Here is an 18,956-nt window from a genome sequence, read left to right as displayed (position 1 = left end):
CTTTGGAAGTGTGCTGTGTGGAGTAGTGGGGCTTGTCTGGCAGCAGCAGGGTGTGATGTCCTGTGCTCCGCCAGTGAAGGACCAATAGTAGTCATGGCTCCTTTGTCTGACAAAGGGTGTGTAACGTAGCCCAGTGTGTCTGTCTACTCTCTTCCACTCCATGAGACTCTCCTTCTAAAAAGGAGAGTCCAGTTGGCTCCACGACGTCTGTCTGTGAGCCATTTCTATTCCCCCCCCCCCCACCCCCCCATCGCTAACGCTGCTCAGTGGCTGATAACTTTAGCCAGTGGTGAGCTCCCGTTCCCCTAGCAACAAAGAGGCGAATAGAAAAGACAGAGGGGCGAATACGTCTATTCTTAGAAACCAATTGAACGATGTGGGGAGCAGTGTGTGTGTACGTACGGTGTGGCTATGTTTGACGGGGGCTGCTGACCACTCCGCTAGCAGAGGCCAGTCCAGGGGAAAGGGTTAATGACAGGGGATTTCAGTTTATCTCAGTCTGCCGGCGCTGCGCACAAACACCCCCCCCCAGACCCGACTATGGCTGTCTGGCTCTGTGCACTCATGCCGTCAAGACATGCTTGTCAACATCTCTGTGTTGTGTGTTTGAATGTTTGTCCCCTCCCTGCTATGGCACCCAGAGCTTCTCTTTATGGTCATGTGTTGGGTGTTTAACTCTTTTCCATAATGTTGGTGTCAGTGATGCTGCTCTGGACATTCAGGCAGTTTTGGCTGTCCGCTGCAGTCTGCACCACAATGTTAAAGCAATGGTCTGGTGGTCGGATGTTCCCTAGCTTTGGTACCCTACAGCAGACACCATTTAAACAAAAGCTTGTTTACGTGAGCTTAACTGCCCACTCTGCTAGCCCCCGGATTAGGTATTCCTCGGATTATTGCTACCTCCGATGACTTCCTCTATGGGGGGTTGGTTGGGTCATTGAAATGCCATGGGACTGTCTGTATCCCTTCTGCTTTTAGATGTTGTCGTCGTGGTCCATCAATCGGTCTTGAAATAATAGTGCATTGCACTCACAGCTTCGTATTAAATAAACGTTATTCATTTAAGTGTTTGCCTCTGAATTGTTTTTGTAAAAAAGAAAACAATTAGGTGCTAGAGAAAACAATCGTACCACATGTTGGTTACTGTTTTTAAACAGTGAATATTGTGTAGTAGAGGCACCATGGCCCCTTCAGATGAGGGTGTTTTTTTATTTTGGTGCAAAAGCTCCAACTATGGTGCGCAGCTCATCAAGAATCCAGAACATGATGTGTGAGCCTGCTCCTCCCCCTGCAGGGCCCTCCCGCTCCGTGTTGGAGAGTTGTGCCTGGAGCCAAAGTCTCTCGTCTGCCGCCTTCTACTCCAGCAGAATTTAAATCACCCCTGCCCCGCCCTATCATCTTCCCTATTCCCTTTGAAGCAGCGTGTTGGAGAGGGCTGTTTCCTGTTTGTAGCTCTGGGCCCAGCCATCCCCCAAACACTGAACTGGGTTGGGCTCAACTGGCATTATCCATCGTAGTACTGGGGTAGAGAGAGGGTGAGATACAGATTGTGCTTTGTTTATTTTTTGCATCTGTGTAATAGCCAATGTGTTTCACGCTGAGCTTACGTGTGTGTGTGTGTGTGTGTTGTATTTATTATGGATCCAAAGCTTTTTACTATCATTCTTTGTCATGGTTTCATAGTGTAGTTTCTTGTTCTTTTTATTCAGTTTAGTCACATGATTTCTCAATTGGCAATACATTTGCCAATCGGTTGTGCAGGCAGACTTATTTGCCATTCCTTTTGCCTCCTCCCTCTCAACCATAAAATGTTTAAATTCGCTATCAATCCACAGGGATTTAAGTGTGTGTGTGTGTGCCAGCATGTTTCAAAGCTTGTGTCTGTGTGATTTGAGAGGGAGGTTTAAGCGAGAAACCGACAGTGAGTAAGAGTGCAAGCGTGATCCAGTGCTTGTTTGTTTGTTTGTTTACTGTTGTAAGTTGTACTTATCTGTGGCATGTGTGGCCACTTGCTGTTGTAGAGCTGCTAGTGCACTGCCCAGGCGGGGAGTGGAGGTGGTCACTGAGCAGTGGAGATCAGATCATGGCGTGACACAGCCCCACGACATCTGTGCGACCCAGTGCTGCACGTGCCAGACCCTCTGCCCCCACCCCAAAACCCTGAAAATACCAGATTTAGGCTACCTCATCTCCTCTGTTTTGATGGGGACTGTTTGGCATGCCTTCCAAACTCACTCAGTGAAATAGCTTCCAAATAATGAAACAATTTTCTCAGTTAATGTTTGTTGATGTGTTGTAAAACATGTCATAGGACTGTAGCCCAGCTACCCAAGTCTAAGGCGTCTGTGTGACAACCCAATCATCTGAATTCACATGGAAAAGTCTGCCTCCAGCATTATTTGACTAACTGTTTAATAACTGTTTAAAAAGAAATAGAAAGTAATGAACTTTAAAATGCATTTTTTTCCACCCCCAAAGACTGTCTGTTTGTTAGTTTAGCAGGTATCAGTGTTTGTTAAAGTTATAACAATGTCCCATGGTAGCTGCAACAACCCCCTCTGGATATTGCAGGGCTCCATCACCTCATATTTATCCTTATGTTCCTTCAAGGTCATCTGTTAAGGGTTTTTCACATATAGTCCTCTTTAAAATAACATATCATATGTCTCATGATGTCTTCTCACTATTCAAACAACACAATTGAGTTATGAAGCTCTCTTGGCTTATAGATCACATTTCAAACAAATAATCTGAACTAAAAACTCCACACATATTTTGGTATTTCTGTGCATCCTTGACAAGCGCTAAAGTCAATATCCCAAAACAGTATCCAATATCCAAAAACGGCATACGTATTTTCGAACCTGCACATCACCATCTTCTCTTTGTGGCACCAATGTGAGGATCTATGGCCGGGGAAACAGTGTTGCAGTAGTCTAGTGTGTGGTGCGGGAATAATAAGGGAACCTGGGAAGTTTAATGTTGACATTGCCCTAAAAAAGGGAACCGGACAGTTGGAATTCTAGCGAACCGAACTCAGACCACCTTTTTAAGATGGTCTCTTTTGAGGTTTCTCAATTCCTGTTGGTGTTCACACTGCACTGAATTTGTTGTTGTTGCTGAAAGGGACCAAGTGTGTGAACATCCTTAGGAGCTCTGTGCAAACCCCACACACACACACACACACACACACACACACACACACACACTAACCCTGTCCCCTTGTAGGAAACATTTGTTTGATCTAATTAAGAGATTTCCTCATGGCTTTTGTCATTGTGGCAGGGATGAGGACCCCCTGTGTTGATCTTTAACACCCTGTGGTATTTACTGCACACACACGTTTTAGAAACATTCAGAATCCAAGAGGTTGAAGGTTTTTGTGTAATTTTGTTTATCCTGACACTTGTCCACATTGATCTTAGCTCGAGCACCGTTTATCAGGATGCATCCAGGATCCTTCTGAACGAGAACTCATCTAGATCAGTGGTTCTCTTTGTGGCAATTTCCACCCCTTTCCCTCTCTTCCCGGATTTTGTAATCTCTCCTTTACATCCCTAATCTCATTTGCAGGATCATCCATGTTTTTGTTGTCTTGTGTGGGGGGGTATTTGTTCCTGAACATTATGTTGTCTTTTAGGGCATTTTTCATACACAGTTTTGAACTATAGTTCGAATAAGTTTGATTATTTGTTACAATGTATTTGGTCCAGTTGGTTTCACATTGCCAAATGTCAAATGAACTAAAACTCCTAAACGAAAACACGTGTCCATGCAAGTAATTTGTTTATTGGACAAAAACATCTGTTTCGTGCTCTCCCAGGTGCAGATAATGTTCAAACTAGTCCAACCGAAATAAATGGGCTGTTTGAAATGGTTGTTTTATGTTTCACTGGAACTGAAGAGTCTGTGTCTTACGTTTCATAACTGTTTAATTAACATTTTTACACTGATGGTGCCTCAAGTCCTACATTGTACAACTAAACACTTAGCTTTCTTTGTTACTACATCAGAAACGATGAGAGCACCTGACTTCCCTCAGTGGAGAGTAGACTAAGAATGGATCATTTTAAATGGGAAACGTTTCTGTATTATTCATGCTCTTCAAGCTGGAGTAGAAGGCAACCTGTCAGCCTTTGTGGAATGTATCTTGGTGGATTATTGTAGTAGTGAGAATGAAAAGAAGCATTTATTTTCTCATGTTTGGTCTGAGAGACATCAGTAGAGCACGTTAAGTCAGTGGAGTGATAAAGACACTACCATGAACACTACTACTCACAGGGATGACAGAACATAACTTCTTTTTTTTTGCACTTGAAAAAAATATGAACATGTTTGCTATTAAATCCCTCTTCTTCCCTGTGCGCCGCTTTTACAGCAAGATGTGGAGACGTTTACAGACATCGAGAAACTCTACCTCTACCTTAAGTTGCCTTCTGGTCCCAGCAACAGTGAAAAAAGGTAATTGATCATTCTTTCATTTGATTGAACAACATTTGTTTTGTGTCATGTCTGCATGTAATTCCACGCAATTTGCACATGACTTAGACGGTTGTTCATCTACCCCATTATCCATTAGCCTAGTAGCATAATATAGATGTTCTGCACCCTATCCCATCCCCACATCTACTACAATGCTTGTCAACTTTAGCTTGGACTGTGGTTATGTCAAACTCTGCTCGTTATGCTAAACTCTCTCCCTTAGAGCGCAAATAAGCTTTGGCTGTTTAAAAAAAAAAAATATCATTGCATTCATTTGATATTGATTTCCCACTTAGGACTACCAGTTAGATGTGTGTTCAAATATTCTCTTTTTAATAGAAAATAATCTTTGGCATTTAAATTTTTTTTTTTTTTAATCATTGATTTGATATTGACTTCCCACTTGACTAGCACCTGTGTGTGTTCTCATTAAGTCCTTACTTATTAATAACATCTTTCCTCAACCCTTCACGTTTTACCTTTTAGCAAAATATGTAGATTTGTCTTGTCTTCTCTCTAATGTATATTTGGTCTGTAACATATATATATATATATATATATATATATATATATATATATATATATATATACACGCACGCTTAATTCCAAATCGAACCCAAACCCCTATTCCCTAGGAATGTGTGTAGATCTGAGATGATTGGATATGTATTAGGCCTAAGGAATACTGTAAGAGCTTTACTTCTGATGGGCTAAGAGGAATTTCCCCATAATGTTTGAACTTATCCAATCCTCTCACATCTCCCCAAGTGTCCAGGGGCAGTGGCTTGAAGTTAGTTTAGGATCAGGTGACACACAAACACACACACACGCTGCTCATTGATGTTGTCAATATCATACAATGATCAATTCCTACTTGTTCTCCACATCTAATCCTCATCACCTCAACACCTCCACCCCAACACTCCACACGATGCCCATCAGGACTGAGAGAGGGTCTGCCAGTCCTGGAGAACTGTCATGGTACATAAACCTCTCTCACTTACAACACAGAGACATGGGGGTGATGTGTGTTGGTTGGGTTTGAAAAATGGGGCGGGAAAGGTAGATCCGACAGTCAGGTTATTTACAATGCAATCACAAAAAAAAACATTTTCTCCTGCTTTCTCTAGCAGTGATCAGAGCTCCATGTCATCAAGCCGCACTCAGCAGATGCACGCATTCAACTGGATCCGCAATCACCTAGAGGAACACCCAGAAACCTCTCTGCCTAAACAGGAGGTCTATGATGAGTACAAGTGGGTATCTGACTGAGAAGGGGGACATAGGGAAGTGTGAATCTAAGGGGATTTTGCCCAGCCTGGGTAATTTTCAAATCAATAGCACTGTTAAATACTAACAAAAATCTGTCTTGTTTTTATGTTCTGGAAAGGGACACCACAACAATTTAGAAACATATTGATAGCACTGTGTACAGGTTTTTTAGGGAGTTTGGAATACCTGATAGGTTCAATTCCATACCAGGTGGGGGAAAATGGATTTACTTTTGATTTCCATGAGTACTTGACTTCTAAGAGGTTTCACAAGAACAAGGTACACATTTGTATGGCCGTTTTATTTTATGACATGAGATACATGTTATGAAAGTACATAACATTTGGCTGTTACTAAATAAATAAACCTTTACCATACACTGCTAGCTATAAAGGATCTGCATACTGCCAGCCAAAGCACCAATATAAATAGATGCAGAAAGCATGGGAAAAGATGTGCACCATGTGTTGGTAACACTAGAACGGAAAGTCTGAAATGCTATGTGACTGTTACGTAACACTCAGTTTGACGTCCTCATTCACTGCAAATGAAAGTACTAATAATGTTTCAGATTTCTTTGGGAACGTCTTCACCCAGATGTCACTGTTTTGATATGATTGTCTTTATTAAACAGTTTATTTGGTTTTACTGAGATTTCCAATGCCTTGTTTAATGTTTGTCTGGTTTGTTTGTTTCAGGAGCTATTGTGACAATCTCTGCTACCACCCACTGAGTGCGGCGGACTTTGGAAAGATCATGAAAAATGTATTTCCAAACATGAAGGCACGTCGACTTGGCATGAGAGGCAAATCAAAATATCCTTCACTGGAATGGTTTGTAGCGAACAATCTGGCCTCTCTGGACTCTGGTCGCAGAACATCTGTTGTCTCAGTTCATGGAGCCTCTAAATATAGAACTGAAATTAAATCAAATAAAGCGTCCTCTGCCTGGAGAGCAGTATAGTAGGACAGAGACACTTAGGGGAATCACTGTGTTCTTGACCTTCAGGAAACAATTTGTGAAATGTATTTTCCATGAGATCACGACTCTAGACTTGGCAAAGCTACAGTCTCCAATGAGATTAGCGTCCGTTAAATTAGTAAAGTGACAAGTGACTTCGTTCTTATTTTGTTTAGGTGGAGTTGGAAAATAGAATAGTATAAAATACTTGCATATGCATGCAGTTTTTATTTTCAATGCAGAGTCTTTCTGAAATAGACTTTGTTTTTATATGGCGGTTGCAATAGCAACTGAAACTCAAATCAGAACATCTTGAGCTGTGGCTTGCTTAGTAATCTACATCTCCCCTTTTTAAATGAACTGTTTTCTGTTTCCAAATGTAATACACACTCTACAAAGGTACAAGTTAATTCAAGGTCACAGTCTTCGACCTATTTGTCTATTTTATTATATGTTTTGTGTGAGAGAAAGTAAGTCATTCATTCATAACTGTGCTATAACTCTGAGTAGCTCTTTGCCTGGTTGTGAGACACCTAAGTGCATGCAAGTGTTCAGCAGGGAGCACCTGCTGTCACTCTCACACATCAGCATCTGATAAAAGGCTAGCTCTCACCACAAATCCACAGTGACTTATTTTGGCAGTGGAGTTGGTCACAGCGCCAAAGGTTGGAGGGGGAAGAGAAGGTTCAGTGGGAGTGGGAGAGGCCTGAGGGGCCGAGGGATTAGTAGTGGAGTGACTAGTGACTGATGCTGGCTGGGAGATAGCTGTCTCAGCTTCGGGTGACAAGGCTCTTCCTCAGATCTGTCTGACTGACAGCTGACCTTCTGCCCTGAGGTACGTTTGTTACCCTATCCTGTGGGGAAATCCCAGTCTCTTATGTCTAGAATGGTCCCTGAAGCCCTGCTCTTTACAGACAAACAACCAACACATTTGAGCAAATCCATAAATTAACTCTGAAATGTTTGACAGTTCAGTGTTTTTGACCTTAACCTCTGCTCACATACTGCTATAGTGGACTGAGGAAGAAAGCCTTTGTCCACATGCCATCTTTACCCAACCTGGATTTACATAAAACAGGGGACGGGGTAAGTTGTCTGTCTGCCTTCCTCTCAAGGTCTTTACCTTATTTAAATAGATTTAAGAAAATAAATAAGAAATGTTTGCCTAACTTTAGACCAACATAACATAACTTTATTTAATGTAACGTGTTAAGAAAAGGACCACATTTTGAGGCTTCATATTGACCTAAAAGTAATACAGGTATATATACAACTATAATTCTTAACACCTGTATATGTGCCTATGTTGTGCTTCAGTGTGAGGTGCTGGAGGCCTCAGGTCAGCTGTGCAGTGTGGAGGAGGAGGTGCGCTCTGCGGCCTGTGGCCTGGTGTGTGAGTGGGCCCAGAAGGTGCTGAGCCGCCAGTTTGATGCTGTGGAGGACCTGGCTCGCTTCCTCCTCAACAGCCACTATATCGGCACCAAATCTGTGGCAGCCCTCACGGTCATGACTGGTACACCAACAGGTGACAATACAATACAGTGCATTCGCAAAGTATTCAGAACCCTTGACTTTTTCCATATTTTGTTACAGCCTTATTTTTAAAATGACTTAAGCAAAAACAGTTTTTTAGGTATTTTTGCAAATGTATTAAAAATGTAAAAACTGATTTGCATAAGTTGAAGCACCTTTCGGCAGCTATTAGAGCCTTGAGTCTTCTTGGGTAGAACGTTACAAGATGGTACACCTGTATTTGGGGAGTTTCTCCCATTTCTTCTCTGCACATCTCAAGCTCTGTCAGGCTGGATGGGGAGCATCGCTGCAAAGCTGTTTTCAGGTCTCCAGAGATGTTCGATTGGGTTCAAGTCCGGGCTCTGGCTGGGCCACTCAAGGACATTCAGAGACTTGTCCCAAAGCCAGTCCTCTGTTGTCTTTTCTGTGTGCTTAGGGTCATTGTCCTGTTGGAAGGTGAACCTTCGGCCCAGTCTGAGGTCCTGAGCGCTCTGGATCAGGTTTTCATCAAGGATCTCTCTCTGTGCTTTGCTCCATTCATTTTTCCCTCGATCCTGACTAGTCTCCCAGTTCCTGTCGCTGGAAACATCCCCACAGATGCTGCCACCACCATGCTTCACCGTAGGGATGGTGCCAAGTTTCCTCCAGGCGTGATGCTTGGCACTCAGGCCAAAGAATTCAATCTTGGTTTCATCAGACCAGAGAATTGTCTTTCTCATGGTCTAGGTGCCTTTTGGCAAACTCCAGGCGGGATGTCATGTTCCTTTTCCTGAGGAGTGACTTCCGTCTGGACACTGTAACATAAAGGCCTAATTTTTGGAGTGCTGCAGAGATTGCTGTCCTCCTTGGAAGGTTCTCCCTTGTCCACATAGGAACTCTGGAGCTCTGTCAGAGTGACCATCGGGTTCTTGGTCACCTCCCTGACCAAGGCCCTTCTCCACCGATTGCTCAGTTTGGCCTGGCGGCCAGCTCCATAAAGAGTCTTGGTGATTCCAAACTGTTTCCATTTAAGAATGTGGGACGCCACTGTGTTCTTGGGGACCTTCAATGCGGCAGACATGTTTTAGTACCCCAGATCTGTGCCTCGACACAATCCTGTCTCGGAGCTCTACGGACAATTCCTTGGACCTCATGGCTTGGTTTTTGCTATGACATGCACTGTCAACTGTGGGACCTTTATATAGACAGGTGCGTGCCTTTCCAAATCATGTCCAATCAATTGAATTTACCACAGGTGGACTCCAATCAAGTTGTAGAAACATCTCAAGGATGATCAATGGAAACAGGATGCACCTGAGCTCAATTTCGAGTCTCAGCAAAGGGTCTGAATACTTATGTAAATAAGGTATGTTTTTTTATTTTTTATACATTTTCGAAAAATGTATAGAAACCTGTTTTTGCTTTGCCATTTTAGAATAAGGCTGTAACGTAAAAAAGTCAAGGGGTCTGAATACTGTCCATATGCACTGTATGTGTTGATAGTCAAACTTCACTTTTCCTTTCACTGCCTCATGTATGATGAACAGTGAAAGATTTCCATCTAGTGGCAGATTCTTTTCATTGACCTGCTATAGTGCATTTACATACCACCTCCTGTCAGTCCCTAAAAGCCATCCCATTAGTTACAGATGTCAATTCAATGTCTATTCCACATTGGTTTAATGTCATTTCATTGAAATGACGTAGAAACAACATTGATTCAACCAGTGTGTGCCCAGTCTGATAGTTATGCTTTCTGCAAAATAGAAGCTGCTCTGCCTAGGACGACTGTGACAATTTGTTTACCCAAAATATGTGTTAACCTGTTTCTGTCTTCTTCTGTCTCCTCCCTTTAGGAGTTAAAACGCCGCTCCCATCCTCAGCATTCGCACCAACAGCTGAAGCCCACTCCTTCCAGTCCCAAGTGAAGACCCTGCCCTCTCCCTCCATCGATGCCAAGCAGCAGCTCCAGCGGAAGATCCAGAAAAAGCAGCAGGAGCAGATGCTGCACTCCCCCCTCCCCGGAGAGGCTCAGGCCAGGCGGGCTGACGGGGGCACGCCTGGGGTCGGCTCCATTACTTGTAGAAGCCCAGCCCTGCTCTCCCCACATCCCACCATTGGCATTATGGTAGCTGCAGTCCCCAGCCCCATCACGGTAAGCCAAGCTTGTATTCTACTTCTGTTTGTCTAAGCTTACTCTATATATCCCACTGTCTTTGCAGTGTTCCTGTTACACATCTATACAAGCGACACCTTTGTGTTGCCTGTATCACATGCAACAGAAGCTATTCATAACTGGAGTTATGAAGGTGTTGCATACTTTTACATCTTATTAATACTTTTTTTATGTCATGTTTTGCTTTGCTGTAAATGCAGATACAAAGGAGCAGGCAGCTGATGTCCCCCAGTCCTGTGGGAACATCGGAGGGCAAGATTCTGCCTGTCAACTTCCAAGTGGTGACCCAGTCAATGCAGCCTGTCAAGTGTCCCAAGACCCCTCAGAATATCCCAGCCAGCCCTGTGGGGGACCGCTCTGCCCGGCACCGGTATGCCCAGATTCTGCCTAAACCTTCAGCCACCAGCGCCATCACCCTGCGCTCGCCCCCCACCCTGCTCATCACCAACAGCCCCATCAAGACCGTGATGCAGCCCACACCCCACATCAGCTCTGTCAACGTGGTCAAGATGACCACCATATCCCTGGCACCCAACTGCAGTACTACAACCACCCTAACCAACACCACCTTAAGGCCTGCCTCTGCTGGCATGGGCAGCACTGTAGCCCTGGAGGAGAGCAGACCCAGCCCACGGGCCAGGAGTGGCTCTGCAGCCCCCATCCTGTCCCCCTTAGCCAGGTCAGGCCGGGCCACCACCACTCCTACCATCGACATCAAGATGATGGAGGGTGAAGCCATAAGTGAGGGCAGTCCGGCCCTGGGTGCTAGCAGGCTTACTATGACTCAGGAAGCTGCAGGGGGCCAGAGGGCTGGAGGAGCTGTACCAAGGGCTGCCAGTGTGCCCACGCCTCACACTAAAGGCTACCTGGGACTGGAGGCAATGGCTGGAACCAAATACAATGTAAAGTCCTATTTGAGCAACAACCCTGTGGCAGCTACAGCTGGTAGCAATAATAACACCAATAACGAAAGCACTTTGTATTTGACGGTCTCCAATCAGAATACCAGCACCACTCTGTCACCCAATGGTGGCACTGTTGCTACATCACTCATCGCCTCCAAGAGCCCCAGGAAGCGCCCAGGCGTCGGCCTAGAGTCTTATCCCACGCCTGTCAAAAGGGTCTTCATCTCCCAGCAGCCTCTTGGGGGTTCCGATGGTTACAGACATGGGATTGGTGCAGGAGTGAAGAAACTCCCCAGGGCAGGAACCCCGGTCAGACCTGAAAGTGCACCAGCCATTGGTAAAAATACTGTGAAACTGAACTCCACTGTCCCAACTCGAATCCTGTCACTCTCTGATTCCCCTATCGGAACCAGAGGCTTCCAGACTGTTGTCAAGCCACAGAACTCCGTGCAGAGAAGAGACACTCCGACCACCATGGACACTAGCAGCATCGGCAACGTTAGTGCCCCGGCTGGTCATGCACGAATTCAGCACCAGCAGCACATGACGGGTAACATGCAATCCATGCCTAACAGCTTTGCCCTACTGGAGCAGTCTGCTGTGAGTGACCTAAGGAACACCATGTGGGTCGGCGGCCAGCTTGAGGGAGGTAAGCAGCAGCAGGCCTACGCCCAGCAGATCACAGACCACAAGCAGGCATCCACACAGGTCATGGAGCCCCTGGCCATGATGTGCCAGGCCCCAGCCTCTAGCCAGCTCTCCATGCAGACAGACATGGACTACTTCCATTTCAATGATGACGATATGACCCAGGACAGCATTGTGGAGGAGCTGGTGCAGATGGAGGAGCAGATGAAGCTCAACAGCAGTCTGCAGGCCTTCGGAGCTGATGTGACGGTGCAAGGTCATCAGTCTGTAATACAGGGCGACATGATGTCCTCCAACCAGACAGTGACCCCTTACTACCAATCAGTACACAGCAGCACCACCCCTGTCCACACCCCTACCCCAACTCCCACATCCACCTCTGAGATGATGGGAGGAGGCCAGGGCTTGACCAGGGAGAGTCCCTGCTCCCGCGTGGCCCCCACCACCCCGGTGGACAGTGCCCTGGGGAGCAGCCGACACACCCCCATCGGCACTCCACACTCCAACTGCAGCGGCAGCGTGCCCCCCAGCCCTGTGGAGTGCAGGAACCCCTTTGCCTTTACTCCCATTAACTCTAGCATTACAGGCTACCACGACGGCAGCATTGTCTCCAGCAGCCCCGTCAAGCCTATGCAGAGGCCCATGGCTACTCACCCAGACAAGGCCAAACTGGAGTGGATGAACAATGGTTACAACAACAGCGGGGGGAACTCCATCAACGGCATCAGTATCCTCCCCAGCTATCAGGACCTGGTTGACGACCACTTCCGAAAGCCCCATGCCTTTGCCATCCCTGGCCAGTCCTATCAGTCTCAGATGAGGCACTACGGCCGCCTGACACCCATCTCTCCGGTGCAGCAGCAGTCAGCCAGTATGGCCAACCTGAACAAGCAGGAGGGCTTCGCTGTGCCCGCCCCTCTGGACAACAAGGCCACCAGCACATCCTCAGCAGGCGGGACCTTCCGCTGTCGTAGTGTGAGCCCTGCCGTGCGACAGCGAAACCTGAGTGGCAACCAGGGCCTGCAGAACATCCCCCGAACAGTGGTGTCCCCCTTCACCTCCCCCGTGACCCCCGAGATGATTAACATCTTCGCCAACAGCCATGGGGACGTCAGCAGCATGGCACAGAGGAGCCAGTCTGTGCCTGTCAATGTGATGATGCAGACGGAGGTGCTGCCAATGCAGGGCCAGACCAACAGCAAAAAGATCACCAACGTGCTCCTGAGCAAGATGGATGGGGACAGTGACGACGCGGTGCGGGGCCTGGGCATCAACAACCTCCCGTCCAACTACACAGCCCGCATGAACCTCACCCAGATCTTAGAGACCACGCCCAGCTTCCCCAGCAGTGCCAACCACCAGACTCTGACTTCCAACGCTCAGAATGCGTACGAGTTTCAGAAGCCTGGTTACCTCATGAAGAACTCTAGGAACGAACAGATGAGTCTCTCAGCAGGTGACAGCCAAGCACAATCAGCTACTGGAGAAGAGCAGCATCAGCAGATCCAGCCCATGCTGCTGGCCCAGAAACTTCAGCAGCAGCTAGATTTCAGCACCACCGTTAAAGACCTCTTAGCAGACGGCTGCCTTACTCCTGGAAATCGGCTTGTGAGACAGGTGTCAGAACTCAATGCTGTGGGGTCTGATTTTCGACTGACCTCAGATCTTTCCAGTAGCATCAATGACCTGAACAATTTGGACACAAACCTTCTGTTTGACCCCAATCAGCAGCAGGGACAATATGAAGACTCTACACTGGAGGAACTGAAGAATGATCCGCTGTTCCAGCAGATTTGCAGCGAGACTGCGAATTCCAATGGATTTGATTGGCTGGAAAGTAAAGACCAGCCCACGGTCGGGTTAATGGGTTAATATGGGCTCTGCTTTTATTTCATGAGGGTGAAATAGTTTTTTAAAAATCATCTTTGTAATTATTCACATTGACATTGTATAGCACACTGCAACACTCTGGAAACAATGACTTTTGTACAGTAAGTGCCAGGCTGAACATAAATGATCACTCTTACAAATATGCTGGTTTTCTCTCACAGCTCATCGTTGGTGCTGACTCATCCATTTCTCCCTCTTTAGACATCAAGTCATTCAAGAGCATTTAAATCAAGACAGTAGTAGAACAAGTATTTTTACATTTTCAGAAGGACACAGGATATGAAGAGATCTCTTAAAGATTACAAACATCTATCTGTACACTATCATTTTGGTTAATATTTTTGTTCAGGAGCTCTTGACTAAAACAAGATGTTTGGAAAATAATTGGCAACTGTTCCTCCCTCTGTAAATAGTTTTACTTCCATTGAGGTAGATCTGAAGATGGACTTTATCAGACAAATCATTTGGAACTGTTTTAGAAGCATACTGTTGTGCAAGAATGTTAAATGGGGTGTATGTTCACCTGATATGCCCCTGTACATCTCAATGAAGAGTTGAGATACCTAGGCTATTGTATGTACGGTACATGACCTTGAAAGGGCATTTGCAGTAGCATGCAGTGGTACTAATGTTTCTCATTGCCGGTTTCAAGTCTTCTTAAGGATTGCAGGTGCTTCCAGGTGCAAGACAAATCAATGGTTTAAAAAAATCCCCCATAATCTGTAAATAAAAATTATCATTGGTCTACTTAAAGACCCATGTTTTATATATTTCCACACTGAGGTTGGAATAATACTGTGAAAATTAAATATTGCCCTTTTAGTGTAGGAGCTGTTTGAAAAGACCGCCTGAAATTTCAGCCTGTTTTAGTGCGATTTTTGGCCTGCATGGTGACATCACCAGGCAGTGCATTTAGTTAATAGACCAATAAGAAAGAGTTCCAAACCTTCTGCAATTAACAACTCGTTTTTAGGTTTCCCCTCCCCACTCAATCCTAGCAAAATTCGTTCTTCGCCAAGAAGCTATTTTTGGTATTTTTTGACCATTGTTTTCAATTAAATCACAGTAAGGTACTTAAAGAAATGATTTGATATTGAGATAAAAACAGCTGCGTTGGACCTTTTGACATACATTGTTTGCAATGATCTTGAGGCAAACTAGTTCCATTTTCTCAGAATTTGTATTTTTACAAGTAGGAAAACGGCAGCTGTTTGAAAAAGAATCTGTGTGACTACAGAATATTATTCAAACTATAGATTTAAAGGTGAAGATATACTGTCTGTATACTAAACTTGTCAGAAGATGTCTGATTGTCCGTTTTGCTGACACGTTATGAGAACTTTACAAATATGATCTTGACCACTCAAATTCCAGTGTGCATGGTACAAAAAATGTAGCCTAGGAAATCGAGATTTGAAGTTGATTGATGTATGGCTTTTCACCTTTTCAAATTTCCTCATGTCCCAGTAGTTAATGCACTTTGAGTACAGTGAAACTGAGAGCAAGTAGCTGAAGAACAACAAATGTTATCTGTTAATGTTGTCATTTTTTAGGCTTTCTTCACACACATTTTGCCCTGCTGACATTCTTACTGTAGTTGAGCTCTCCAGTGTCAAAAGGAAAGGATTGCTTTGTTTGGAATAGTATGGGTTTATGAGACTTAAAACAAGCATAGAGACCTGTAATGGGGATAGCTTGCACTTTAGTGGCTGCAGAACTAAAGGGAATGGACTTTATGATGGAGCTCAAAAGACAGTTAAATCTTGTATTTAAACGTATAATGCAGAAGATGACCTTTTTCACCTCTATTGAGTTTTTTAAGACTTGTGTAGGGCACTGGATGGGATTGTTTTATTTACGTTCTTTGTGACTATTTAACAGGTATCATCTTAATTAACAGAAATATATTGATTTAAGTTAGGAAGTGGAGGAATATATGACTAGGAATTTAACCTTATGACACCCCTATACCAAAGTGTATTGACTGGAGATGACCCTGCCCTGTTTCAGTCATGTATCTATTTGGGGGGAAATTACTATTCTGGTTCTGATTTATTTTAAAACTATGCATTTTTTACTTATCAAAGCGGCTGCTACTGTCAAAGTAGGTTACTGCAGGTTTATGTAAATGTATGTTGTTTTTCCCTTCTCTTTTTATTTGTTTCAAATGTGTTACATACATTCAGTAAAAAAAATGTGATGGATATGAAGTAATTTAGATGAAATTAAATTTGATAATTTTCCTTCTATGGTAACTTCAAAAATATTATGCAATTGGATATTCAAAGTCCTTCCTATAAAAAAGGCACTAAAGTGCATAATTTACTGTCATACATTGAAAGTTATTCCCCTTACATTAGTCTAGATCCAGTAGAAAATACAACATTTTAAGGAATACTGTAATACAGAATTACAAACATTTGTATAAATTGTAATTTTCTTCCCCTTGAATAATGTTCTTGTTGAGTTCATTAATGCACTGCATTTTATTCTAACAGTGAAGGGACGCGTTTCACCTGGAGACAAAGGCATTTAGTGGTAAAGTACGGGTCATCTATTACAGGTTTAAATAGCTTATAGTATAGTGAAGAACAGTGTGTGAATAAGGCATGCAACTCATAAAGGGAATAGCTAATTGGCCAGATCCTATGGTTTTTATGAGCGTTTAATCTTCTGAGCCTTATATCCATACCAAAGAAAAACTAATTAGTGAGAGAAAAAAAGCATTAAATATTTTTTTTTTTTTTTGAAGAACCCACAAATTCCCAGCATTTGCCTGTTTGCCTGACATCTGTCAAATACCTTTTTATATGGCCATTTGGAATTGTCCTTATTCCAGGTGGGATGGTTGAAAATAAATAATATGAGGAAATTTTGAAACTGGCAACTGATCTGTAGCACTGGAAAACATGCTGAAAACCACACTACTGTTCTGGTTTATAAAAACCAATGTAGCAGGACAATATTGGGGTTAATTCAGTTGACTGTTGTAAGTGTTCCTCTCATTTTGAACCCCACAGTTTGTACATATGAAAGCTCTGACACTGTATTGTTATAACTTAAACTCCTTCTGTGCACCTGCACCCTCTGAAATGCTATATTGGTGATTTTGGATCAGGAGCCAGCTAAACTGTGCTTGTGTGTTTGGCTGCTGGCGCCCTTTCTTGTACAGATAATGCGTTTTTTCTCTCTAAGCTTTCTTTTTTTTTTTTGCTTTCTGAGATTTATATTGGTTGGCTTTTTACAGAAGATGTCTGCTTCGAGTGAGAAAATAGCATGGGTATTTAAAAAAAAAAGTATTATATATTACCAGGTTGCATAGCTATCTTTTTCTGACAGAATTTGGGCCCAGAACATTGCAATGGACATTGAAATGTCATGATTAAAATTTCAACAAGCTTTGAAGGTTCATGTTATTGCACTAAACATTTAATGAACCAAGGCTTTGGCACCTATTTTAGGACAAATGCATCAATTGAAGCTCCCCAAATATTTTTTTAAAGAGCTTAACTACGTGAAATTATTTACAGAAGTGTCAATAAAAAAAATATGAACGCTAATTGTCTTGTGTAGCAATGTACATTAATCTCAATGAGATACTTTTTTTTTCATTCTTATACATTAGAATATGAAACTCAATTTAAAGAAACATTTTAACAAATATTCTCAAATAAATCTTTCACCATGTTAAATGATATGTGTGCATGTTTGTAGAATTCTATTGTACAAAGTATTTGTAACCACTTGGCTGTAATTCAGGATTGGTCCTGTCAATCTGAACAGAAAGGTATAGCGACCCACAAGTTACTTGCATTGTTTGATGTTTACTAATTCAGATTAATATTTGTTCTGTATGTTCAGGTTTTGAATCTGTTCTGTTTATTTAGATATTTTTACTTTTTTTATGTAACTCTGTGAAATAGTTTTTTCTTTCAGAAACCATTGAAAATAAGCACTGATGTTTGTACTTAAATGAAGACGAATCCTGTCTGTTCTTTAAGTGCACAGGGGCAGCTGAGTCCTGTGCTGTACCTTCAACAGACCTGGAATAAAGTCCCTTTAACCCTCTTCTTCATCTAGACCTGTAGAAATACCCTATGCCGTCTTGTTGTTGTCTAGTGTACAGCAGACCGTACAGTAATTTGATAAAGTTGCTATAACATTTCAGGAAAGTTTCTTTCTTTTTTAATTGAAAGTGCTCACTGATGTTGAGATTTTTTTTTAAGGGTTTTAAAAGCCAATAAACTTTTTTTTAAGTACTTGGATATCTTGGTTTCAATTGTTGTTTTTCCACCCTCTACATGCATTGACATACCCTACACTCAGCTAGAATCTTCTGGTTGGTCCCACAAAGGTTTCATCCCCAGAGCTGATTAAAGTGATGATTTCAAATAAATATGTATTTACTTCACTGTTAATCCCACTTTTGGTATTCAGTGTCCTTTTCCTCACCATAGCTTATTAAGTTATTCAATATGAAGCTAAAAAGATATGGCGTGCCAAATACCACATTCCATAGATCCTATCGATTCTAGTCGATTAAGTCACATGAGTGGAAGACTATGGTTTGACCTGATCTTCTTGAATCCTGTTCCATAGGGGTTATAGAAAATGTTACAGTACCACAACATGAACAGAACCCCACTTGTGGGAAGTGTATTCCCAATTATGTTTTTTGTACGTTTTAGCATTTTAGATGTAAATGTGGTGGTGCTGTTCCAGAGAGTGGCTAATCTGTAAACAGGCTGATGCAGCTCATAAGGAAACAATGCACATTTGGCATCACTAGCACCATCTGTCTTAGATTTCAAGCCTCTGCTGATAAGAGTTGGCTAGTAGAAGAGCAGGAAAAAGTCTGCTTCTAGTTTTTGTAAACTGTTTATCGCCCCTATGCTAATTCATATACACTGAGTGTACAAAACATGACAGACTGACCAGGTGAATCCAGGTGAAAGCTATGATCCCTTATTGATGTCACTTGTAAATAAAGGTAAAATAAAAAAATTGTTAAATCCACGTCAATCAGTGTAGAGGAAGGAGAGGAGACATGTTGAAGGATTTTTAAGCCTTGAGACATGGATTGTGTGCCATTGAGGGTGAATGGGCAAGACAAAAGATTGAAGTGCCTTTGA

At 43.2% G+C, this 18,956-nt stretch overlaps 1 protein-coding gene across 4 annotated transcripts in view; it reads left to right on the top strand.

The window, feature by feature from the left end:
- Positions 1–18,089, top strand: part of LOC129854246 (DNA-binding protein RFX7-like) — a 47,437-nt gene extending 29,348 nt beyond the window's left edge. Inside the window, exons 3-10 of one of the 4 annotated variants that reach the window (XM_055921059.1) lie at positions 4,379–4,461; positions 5,425–5,463; positions 5,616–5,738; positions 6,453–6,572; positions 7,719–7,800; positions 8,032–8,239; positions 10,062–10,360; positions 10,582–18,089. In XM_055921059.1, the coding sequence (XP_055777034.1) occupies positions 4,379–4,461; positions 5,425–5,463; positions 5,616–5,738; positions 6,453–6,572; positions 7,719–7,800; positions 8,032–8,239; positions 10,062–10,360; positions 10,582–13,806 (4,179 nt within the window). In that variant the 3' untranslated portion in view covers positions 13,807–18,089. Of the gene's footprint in view, positions 1–4,378; positions 4,462–5,424; positions 5,464–5,612; positions 5,739–6,452; positions 6,573–7,718; positions 7,801–8,031; positions 8,240–10,061; positions 10,361–10,581 lie in introns of all 4 variants that reach the window. The other 3 variants (XM_055921057.1, XM_055921061.1, XM_055921060.1) reach the window with 3 other exon arrangements.
- The last annotated feature ends 867 nt before the right edge of the window (positions 18,090–18,956 follow it).

Source organism: Salvelinus fontinalis, chromosome 4 (assembly GCF_029448725.1).
Source record: "Salvelinus fontinalis isolate EN_2023a chromosome 4, ASM2944872v1, whole genome shotgun sequence".
NCBI classification, from domain to species: Eukaryota; Metazoa; Chordata; class Actinopteri; order Salmoniformes; family Salmonidae; genus Salvelinus; species Salvelinus fontinalis.
The sequence above is the reverse complement of the archived record's forward strand: the minus strand, read 5'-3'. Positions and strand labels throughout refer to the sequence as shown.